Source organism: Oryzias latipes, chromosome 20 (assembly GCF_053564925.1).
Source record: "Oryzias latipes strain Hd-rR chromosome 20, Olatipes_Hd-rR_3.1".
NCBI lineage: Eukaryota > Metazoa > Chordata > Actinopteri > Beloniformes > Adrianichthyidae > Oryzias > Oryzias latipes.
Window position 1 is genome coordinate 20,668,954 of NC_136256.1, and position 10,678 is coordinate 20,679,631.

At 40.4% G+C, this 10,678-nt stretch overlaps 1 protein-coding gene across 29 annotated transcripts in view; it reads left to right on the plus strand.

Annotated features, from left to right (window-relative positions):
- The window catches only part of eya1 (EYA transcriptional coactivator and phosphatase 1), a 69,723-nt gene extending 60,978 nt beyond the window's left edge, over window positions 1-8,745 (plus strand). For all 29 annotated transcript variants that reach the window (XM_078938733.1, XM_023950135.2, XM_078938719.1 and 26 more), the window contains 6 exons: window positions 1,133-1,191; window positions 1,273-1,433; window positions 1,627-1,741; window positions 2,050-2,171; window positions 2,872-2,972; window positions 6,661-8,745. In XM_078938733.1, coding sequence (XP_078794859.1) covers window positions 1,133-1,191; window positions 1,273-1,433; window positions 1,627-1,741; window positions 2,050-2,171; window positions 2,872-2,972; window positions 6,661-6,741 — 639 coding nt within the window. In that variant the 3' untranslated portion in view covers window positions 6,742-8,745. The remainder of the gene's footprint in view (window positions 1-1,132; window positions 1,192-1,272; window positions 1,434-1,626; window positions 1,742-2,049; window positions 2,172-2,871; window positions 2,973-6,660) is intronic.
- The last annotated feature ends 1,933 nt before the right edge of the window (window positions 8,746-10,678 follow it).

The window sequence follows — 10,678 nt, forward strand, 5'->3', positions numbered from 1 at the left end:
AATTTCCAAACAATATTAAGTCCATTGTCCTACAGTGAGAAGGATTAGTACAAGTTTAAGTCATTTACCAATCATCAAAGGAATAAAGTTTTCTCCAGGTCAGACTGGAGTGCTTAATAAAAAGTCTACTGTAGATTTCTAATGTTTTCTGAACAAAGTTGCATCATGTATAAAACAGGCATGATCAAAATAGTGCATGTTTAAAAGATCCTAACTAATAAAAAAGGTCATTATAAAATCTACAATTTTGTCCAGAATAAATTTGCCATAGGATGAATAAAAAAAGCAATCTTCAGGTTGACATGTCTCAAGCAAAACCCAAACTTCAGCTCGGTTAAAAAAAAAAAAAAAAAAAAACTGTGTGAAGACCTTAAGAGGCTTTGCATAAATACACATTGATGAGTGGAAACACTTAAAAAAGAAGAGAGGAAAAGCCTTCTTCACAACAACATCAGAGACTGAAAACATCGCAGAAAATATTCAACTCAAGTTATAGCTGGCAATATTCATTTTACCAGCTATTACATCAGTGGGTGCAATTTGGTTTTCAAACCACTTCCTGTTTTTTGTTTGTTTTTTTTCTGTTAAATAAAGATGGCACAAGAATAAATTGTAATGACCATAAGGAGGATTTCTGTTATTTATCGTAACTCTCTTTTTCTAATGATGCATATTGGGGTGTTAAGGTGTACTGGTAAACGGTGACTGTAAAAGATGCATTGGCTGGACACCGCAAAGTTCAGAGCGGAGAGCTGAGGTGTTATGAGCATTAAATGTAACCAGAAAGGTCAAACGTTTTTGCTGTCAAACCTTTAGTACATTTAATATTGTTGTGAAGTTAAACCAACTCTATTAAGGCTGACTTGCTTGTGTGACAAACACTTTGTCAGTTACTTAGTGAACTGACCTGGCTTCAAATGTGCTTCAATCCGGAAGTCAAAACGAATTCTATTGAACATTGAACTCTGGTCACCACATCTTCCTACGGGGGACCTTTTTTGCAAATTAGTTGCATGTACTTGAACAAGGAAGACGTCTGATTAGTTATCCATGAGTCTGAATTGTTTGGGAGTTTTAAACCAGTTCTTATGAAAACATTCCTAAATGAGGATCAATATTTTGTGTATTCCAGGAATGTGACCAGGTACACATCGACGACGTGTCTTCTGACGATAATGGCCAGGATCTAAGGTACTGCTTCACTCTAAAATAATAAAGAAAGTCTCGATCAAATCTTCTAATGTTTATTGATCCCTTCTCTCTGTGTCTTAGTACGTATAACTTCAGCGCCGATGGTTTCCATGCAGCTGCCACCAGTGCCAACCTGTGCCTGGCCACAGGCGTGCGCGGAGGCGTGGACTGGATGAGAAAACTGGCCTTCCGTTACAGACGAGTAAAAGAAATCTACACCACCTACAAAAATAACGTCGGAGGTAATCCCCAGCAAGCAGCGCTGCCCTGAACAAACCCGCTGAGCTTCGATGAGTGCTGTCGTTTGACTGTTTTACGTGAGCGCCTGCCCGTGTTCAAACGTACATGTCTGTTCTGACAGCCAAAGTCGATTCAAAAGGTTTTAGTGGTATTCAGACGTCTGCTCCAACCCAAACAACGTTACTCTGCCTTCAGGTCTGCTGGGCCCAGCCAAAAGGGAAGCCTGGTTGCAATTGCGAGCAGAAATTGAAGCCTTGACGGACTCCTGGTTAACACTGGCACTGAAAGCACTAACATTAATCCACTCAAGGTAGGACTCTAGTGGAGAAAATTACACCCAGTCCCACACCGCACATGTATAAACTTGTGAGGTGTAGATAAGCCAACTCTGTTCCTGAGCAATAAAAAAAGAAACTATGGATTTGACATTTGCACAGCCTGTCTTTTCCAAATTTGACAAATTAGTCTGCTAGAAGATCCGGGTTAAAAAGGGAGCCAATCAGTCACTGTATGACAAGTTTGCAGTATTTGATCCATTGCCTTGTCCTTATATTCTGTTTACTTTGACCTCCTCCTGTGTGATTTTTGAAGGATTTCACGTTTTGCTCGCCTCCATAGGTCAAACTGTGTGAATATCCTGGTGACCACCACACAGCTCATCCCCGCCCTGGCTAAAGTCCTGCTTTACGGCTTGGGAGTCGTCTTTCCTATAGAAAATATTTATAGTGCAACCAAAATAGGTAAACTGAACATGTACTTTATGTTTCTCCGCTTTTTGCTCATCGTGAATTATACTACTCTAGTGAGGGTAAACACTTAGGACGTGCATGCTACCTAAGTGACAGGACTGAGGCGTGGATTGGGTGGGAGATTTGTACACCGGAGAAGGTTGATGTTCCTCTTTGAGGGAACAGTCCTAATCAGTCTGGGATTATTTTCGTGGAGCAGGGCCTCTCCGAGCCTCTGCTTCTCCATCTCTGCATATGAAACCACTTCTGCACATTTATGTCATTTCGGAGCCACAATGCCCCCCTCTTCCTTCTCACATCTCCCCACTTTTCCTCCCACCTTCCCTCTTTTCACTGTTTTAAATACAAAATAAACACAGAGCCTCCCTCTCGCAAACGTTTTCAGGCCCATCACCACAAATCGGGGAAAAGGATAGCCCTCCTCAAAACCCTGTAGAGCGCAAGAAGGATTTGTCTGTTTGCCCCAAATTTCAGGAGGAGAGGGACTCGCTTTTAAGATTGCCTTTATTTAAAGGAGGATCTTATCATGTCTCTTTCCTGAATTCAGTGTTTACAGTCCCCTCTGTTTTGCAAGTATGTTGTTCCAAAAGGGCTTTTGTCACCATGTGCTTCTGAGCCGACTCACTGTTTAGTGCTAGTTTTTACATGCGTGTTTGTCCCAGAAACTCGGCTGACCTCAACCTCTCCACAGGAAAGGAGAGCTGCTTCGAGAGAGTAATTCAAAGGTTCGGGAGGAAAGTTGTTTACATTGTTGTTGGAGATGGAGTAGAAGAAGAGCAAGGCTCAAAAAAGGTACGATGTTCCACACTTCCTATAATCACAACACCCCTCTTTTTGTACCTGTCCCAACAATTAATCAGCGCTAAACAGCCTTTTATTCGTTTATCCTCTTTTCATTCACCCAAGTACAAGAGTGAGAGTCTGTAGTGTGTAATCAGTGCTCTTCCTCCGCCATCTCAGGTTTACCGAACGGGGGGAAGGGGGGGGCATAATTATATATTCCTGCTTTGTTCTCCAGGCAGCGTGAATGCTGCATGTGTAATCTTAGACAAACCCTTTGAGGCACGCCAAAGGCACGTCGTAAATACAGCACACATAAAGGAAAATCATGGTGGAAGAGATTAGAATATTTGCTGCAATGACGAGCTTGTTAGGGCGTGATTGATTGAGGAGAGAAAGGTGTCGCTGCAGACAACTCAGACCTACGGTGGCCCCTAAGTGCAAACGAAAAAACATTTCATAGAGCACAAGTAAAAAAGCAAACCAAATAATTAAAAAGACAGTCCATTTTAGAAATCCAAACAGAGTTTAGAAACAGAATGATACAAAATACAAATTAAATGTTAAAATATAAATGAAATATTAAAAAACAAAACATAACAAGAAAACGGGAAACGAAGTAACATGGGACATCACAGATTAGATGATGACGTTTGATTTTTGACTTTTAAGTTTTTTTCAACTGCGGCTTCAATATCGCATACTTAGAAAAGTTTTATTAATAGTACGGAGCAGATTCAGTATCTCTTAATGCTAAAAAACACCATCCAATCAGCAATTTCCCATAGTACCTACCTCTTCTAGTTTACGTAACATAAAAATAAAAACATTTCAGAGAAAAAAGTTAATTAAATGTTAAAAACTGAAACAAAAAAATCAACTGCAAATGGTAGGACTGATGACGTATTTGAAAAAATGCAAACGTCAAAAATCTAACAGCATCATCCAATCAGAGACTTCCCACAAGACCTTACGTTTCCATTTTTTTTTGTTTTTTTTTTCGTTTTTTATAAATTTCATTTTAGGAAATTACTTTTTGTTTTCCAAAACATTTCATTTTTATTATTTTTCTGGAATTATATTTTGATTTCTAAAACATTTGTTTATTTTAAATTGTGATCTTTAAAATGTTTTTTTGCGTCGAGTGATTTGCACTTCAGGGCCACCGTACTCGTCTTGTGAATCCAACCTTTCTGTCAAGTTTGGACGTAAAACCAGATGAATTGGGGGAAAATTCATGAGAAAATGAATTAGCTGTTTGGGGTCATTTTTCTGACATCTTGAGCCTCGCTGTCAGGATGAAGACTTCCTTTCTTTTTTTTCCCCCGCTGTTTGTCAGACACTTAGCAAGTGTCAGCACAGAGTGATGAGGCAGAGGGAAGACTCATGCCCGAGATCAAATGTAAGCCTACAGCTTTGTGTTTTGAAAAGCTAACAAGTCCTGGGAATGTGGTCTTGAGGGATATTTCTGGAAATACATGCAAATATTTTCACTCCGTCATTAGTTGTTGGGGTGTGACATTGATTGAAGGATAAGGTGTTTTTTTTTCTTTTTTTCTTTTCATCCAAGTGGTGAAAATCCCATGACGCACCATGAAGTAAAAGGTTTCTGTGTCAACATCAGAGAGATGGTGAAATAACAAAACAATTTCACCCGTCAGGAGGCGCATATCCGACGTGACACCGCGTGGAACAGCAAAAGCAAACGTTCATTCCTGCACCTCCCCAGAAAAAATCCCCAATCCTGAAACAATTCTGTCTTCACTTATTACTGTCGCCTGGGAGAGGAGGCTAAGATAACATCTCCTGCTTTTAAACTTAAAAGCAAAGACAATTTACAAAACAAAAAGCAAAGAGCTTTTTAAGGGTCAGTGCAGGCTCTTCTAAGCGGAACATATGCCTGGGAGAGGCCATACCTTTGATAAGGGGAGGGTAATGGGCTCCACACACTGAGGAGGGCTCTACCTGACAAGCTTCTTTCATTCTCTGCGACTCAGGTTTCTCCCTCCATCCTCTGCTTGGGAACAACAGCTCATTTGCACAATCCTAAAAACACACTGCAGGCAGGAGGCTCAAAATAGGAGACACTGTGGGAAGTTCATGTGTTCAAGATAAAAACAACTACCGGGTCATTTTTAGCGCTGCAAAACCACACGATGAAGCTCCGGAGAGTTCATTTTTTACAGATAGAAGAAGCAGAGGAGCAGCGTTGGTGTTTTAAGAATAAAAATGCCAGCATCAGTTTTAAAAATTCTATAAAAAGACATTAAAAGAGTCCTAAAAAATAAGTTAAGTATATAAAACCATGATTCATTAACAAATCTGGAAGACAAAATCTGAAATGCAGTGGACCCTCGCTATATCACAGTTTACCTGTCACTGTGATTTTTTTGTGTGTGCAATTTTGCATGTTTTTTTTGTTGTTTTTTTACTGTTTCGCGTCCTGATTAGCTAGACCATTCTCAATCAATCTCCTCCGTGTCGTGTCTCATGTTCAGAATGCGTTCAGTTTGCCAAATCTGTATAAGTCTTCAATCGATCGCAGATCTTTGTTTTCAATCTATAATACTGCGCTTTTATGTTTCTTTGAAGGTTTGAATTTTGAAAGATTAATAAACAAGAGAAAAAAGTGTAAAAATATCATGTTTGTCAGAGAAAACTGTATAAAGTGTGCAGTGACTTTGTGGATTTCACCAATCGCGGAATATTTCCGGGACATAACTCTCTCGAGGGACCACTTTAGTTTTAAAGTATTTTGGACAAAATGCCAACTAATACAATTTAAGGTGGTCCACGATTCACTCTACAGTAAATTCAGACTAGCAGAAATATGCCTAAATATCATAGACGGGTGTTACCAATGCTCACAATCTCCCTGTAATCTCATCCACATGTTTTGATCATGCCCAAATCTTGTAGAGTTCAGGAAGTCCTATTTTGGGGCAATTTCAAACATACTCTGATACCAAACTGAGTCATGTGCACACACAGGAACATTCTGTATTCCTGACACCAAGGTTAAGATGTCAGTCAAGTAAAAAAAAAAAAAAAAAAAAAAGATTTCATTGACCTCAGTCATTGCACAATGTCAGATATTGCTACTCTGAAAAAGGCCCACTCCACCATCATCAATGTCTTAGCACTGCAACAAAACGTCTTGTTAAAATTGGAAAACGTCAAATTCTCAATAAAAGGCTAAAAAGAACAATTTTATAAATTATGGACCCCCTTCCTTAAATACGTCAAAACGCCACCAGCAGATACTTAAGGAGAAGGAGGGAAAGAACACATCTACTACTCCGTTTCTTTTTTAAATAATAAATAACTATTATTATTATTATTATTATTACATGTGACTATTATTTCTGATACTAGTATATGCATGATCTTGGCTTAAGGTGGCTGAAAAGAGTGTAAATGTGATGATGATGTATGAAAGAAACAATAAACTGTTTACAAAAAAAGGAATTGCGGCCAACTCGCAGAAATGGTAAAGAATAATTTCCACATGTTTTTTTTGTTTTTATCTAAATCATTTTTCCCCATCATTTACCTCATTCAGCGGTAAAGTAATGGAAATAAATACCGGAAATAAAAATGATCGAAAGTAATTTTTGTCTGATCAAAGCGGTTTTTATGCACTTGTCCATAAAAGTTCAGTAAGTTTTTTAAATGATTTTTCTCTTTTAACTCTTCACAGCACAACATGCCCTTCTGGAGGATCTCCAGCCACTCAGACCTCATGGCCCTCCATCACGCTCTAGACCTGGAATATTTGTAGCACTGCACCACCACCACCACACCTCCCAGCGCCTCAGCACATCAAGCAACCTTTCTGCATCACCCTTTGACCCCGTCCCACGCTTGCTGCAGCCGCCAGGGCTCGGACAGGAAAAAGGCCCCCCCTTTTTGCCGCCCGGCATCTGTCTTTCACTCCAAATGAAGAAAAGGCGAGGAGAGAGGAAAACGGAGCGTGCGGTCACCGTGCTGACACACAGTCGCACGTCGTTTTAACCCAGAACAGTTTTTTCTTTTCCCTCTGCTAACCGAAGGAAAGGTAGCGGTGAATTTATGACGCAGCAGCTGTTTGCCCTAGGTTTCTGTGAATCAGTCAGTTTCGGAGGCTGTCAGAGTGTTTTACGGCCTCCCCCGGTTTGTACCGAGACTTTGTTCAGGGTGCACACCTGTGATGAAAGCAGGGGCCTGCCTCGCTTCACCTCACCACAGAACTCGACTACTGCTGGTGACTTTTCTGCATCCTTCTAGCTTCATCTCCGTCTGCTCTTCCCGTTTTCTTCATTTGATCTCCCCACTTTGAAGCAGACGAAGCTCCGCCGTCAAGAGTCGGCCCGGGAATCTTTTAATTTATGAACAGAGACTTGTGGCACGGCGCCACGGGGAAGGTACCTCAATGACAAAGACTTGTGCCTTTCACAAAGTACTATTGATTTCCACCACCTTGAATGGAAGAAACAAAAAAAATGGGGGTTTTCTAATAATTTAAGAAAATTAGCAAAAAAATTTATTTACAACGCTGAGACAATCGTGTACAGAAGAAAATTTTTGTGTGTGTAAGTTTGTAATCACTGGACTGTTCTTCCCTATATTCATTTAGGTACACGCTCTTGAAAAGCGGCAATGCTTTTCAGTGGAGGTACAGCAAAAAAAAAAACATCCCCTCGCAAACTTGCGCGACACCTTAAAGTGTTGATGTGTTCAAGTGACGTTTGATAAACAAAATATGTAGATAATGGAATTATGTGATCAATTGTTTTGTCAAGACCAAAAGCATGGGTGTCAAATGTCAAGGACCTTTCCTTTCATTCTGTCATATTAACGCTTTTCAAACACACATTTCACACAGAGAGAGCATGTTGTTGTTGTTGTTTTTTACCAGAAAGGTAGCTCCACCTGTGTCCTTCTTGCATTTCACCAGCTTGCAGCCCTGACCCCACTGACCCGACAGCAGACTCCTCTCTAATGATGGTTTCTGCCTCCCGAGAGCCGATGAAAAGACAAATTTGAATATTTAAACAAGCAGGCTTGAATAGGTTTTATTATCTTTTATACAAGCACTATAAAAAAAACTCTTGTACAGCAGGCATAATTTTGTATGATGTTGTGTTTTTATTTCAACATTGACAAGGCGTTCTGCCCCCACACCCCCCCCTCCACCATCCTTTGAGCACAGCATCCATGAATCCCTTTCAGTAGTGCGTCTTCATCTGTTGGGTGGAGTGGGGGGGCATAAATTGCAGTAAGAGAAAAGCCACTAACTTTACGGGGTTTGTGAACTTACAGGACATGTGCTTTCAACTGTGAATTTCTTAAACAGAAACCATCTTGTGTTTCTAACCTCCACCTCCCACTTTTGCACATGGTCACTGTCGGCTTGTTCCTTTTTTTTTTTTTTTCTTTAGTTTGAATCTCTTTCCCCTCAGAACAGACCCCCTTTATCCCAAAATGATCTCCCCTGATCTCCCCACCCCCACCCACATGCACCCAGACCTTTAAAAAAAACAACCCTGCACTCTGGGGTATCTACATATTGCTGCTAGGTCAAGGTAATGGTAGGTAAATAGAGGAAATGTTTTATAGAGTCAAACAGCACGCTTTTATGTTGATTTGCAATCATAAATGCAAACTGGAAATACTTTACACTATGTGGGCCTCATTGTGAAAACGCAAAAGATTGTTGTGTCTGCAAAATATGTGTACAGATGTTTTTGACATTATTATTTGACTGTGTTTAAATTAATAAAACTGATTTATGAACTCTTACAAATTTTTTACTTCTTTTTTTATTACATTTTAGGACTCAGTTTTATGAATGAGAATGTTTTCTGTAATCTCTTGATAACTGTTGGTGCAGAAGTAATTTTAAGTAAAATTGGTAAAAATTCAAATCAGACCTTTTGTGAAAAAATTCTTAGAACTGCCCTTATGGGTGAATACAAGCTGTCTGTGGACAAAAAACAGGTGGCATGTGGGAAATTTTAAGATCACAGAGCGCTTGATGAGCCCATAGAGCAAAGACTTTCATGAACATTTTCTTCTGCGGGCGACAGATCGTAGCAAACGCTTATACAACACGTATGGGTGAAGTAGGTGAGACACAGGCACGGCCCACAGATTTTTTTTCAACCCTCTAAACCTTGAGGACTGCGCAAAGGGTCCGTCAGAACTGTTCAAGCGATAGGTATGTGCTTGGAGCTTGACTGTTGTGCCTGAAATGAGAAAATTAGACAATTAGAGCATATTTTGTTTGGTTATCCTACTGCTGTCCTGCGGGCACTCAAGTATCATCTGCTATCCTGTCTGGGTAGGCACTGTAGCAGTGTTCTTGTGGCTGAGCTGGCTAATGTTTTTTTATAAGACGCACTCATTGAATGTTAAGGTCTTGGGTTGTATGTGTTAAAGGAGTGATGGGTGAAGGGCGGGTTGGGTTTTTATTTTAGTTTCTGTGTCTGTTTTGTTTATATTTGAAAAGCGCTTTGAGCTGTGCAAAGTATGAGAAGCGCTTTTTATGAAATATCTTAGTAAGGCACCTTACTAATGACTAGAGTGTGGCGTAGAAGCACCATACAACATCATCACCTGTAGGCTCCTGCATAAGTGCGTGTAACTTGTATTATCTTCACAAATACTTCATAGTACATTTACCACACCCATGACAATGGTATGTTCCGTTTTCATGATGTCCCTAGAGGTGTATGCAACAGTCCTCAAGGGATATTTGCACTTCCTATAAGATGCAGCAACTCCTTTCCATGACCCTCCACAAGCCCAGACAACCCAAAAACTCACAGCACCCAAAGAGGTCGACCCCCATACGGGTGCATGTAAGTACAAAAAAAAAAAATTAACTGGACTCAAAATTGTCTTCTATAGAAACGTTTCGCCGCTCATCCAAGTGGCTTCATCAATCTGATGACAGAGTTTTGCAGGCCGATGAAGCCACTTGAAGACTGGTGAACTGTTTTAAAGAAAGACATTTTAAGTCCAATTGCTATGGCTAAAAACTATGCCACCTGTGTGAAGGAGAATCTTCACCAACAACAAGTTAAGTTAGAGAAACGGACTCCTGAGGGGATTTTATGGGGTGGTCAGAGCTCAGACAGTCTAGTCTGTAACTCTAGCCTGGTCATGGAAGACAACGTCTGGCCCCAAATCCACACTGGAGAATTAAACATCCACGGAATTTCATTGAAAGCCAAGTAGTCCATTTAATATCAGATCGATTAGGTTTTCATCTCAATGATAGCAAAGGTGAAGGCAGCCTTGCAGGACGAAGCAAAGCCAGTGTCAAAAATGACCAGAGAAACCTTGACTGAGCCTCTAATGTTCTTCAACTGGGTGTCTAATGAAGCTCCTATTGGAACCTTTGCAGTTACGAAATGCTGCTGCTCTGTCACAGAATTGGAGTTTCATTGATCGCTTTTCCTGATGCTCAGAAACCTGGCAAGAACAGTCAGACAAAATCAAACCAGACATGTGGTGAAAGAAAGAGTGGGAGTTAAAGCAGGCTAGCCAGCTGCTCTCTGCTCCTGCAGAACAAAGCGGAGCTAGATTGTATTTGTTCGGCTGGTGTTATTTACAGGACTTTGTCAGAACTTTGATAGATGCTGTGATTTATCATCTTTTGCAATTATGATCTATTGCCTGCTTAGCAGACATGTCTGCCTTAGTTCCTGACTTGAGTGAGGCTTATCAGTGAC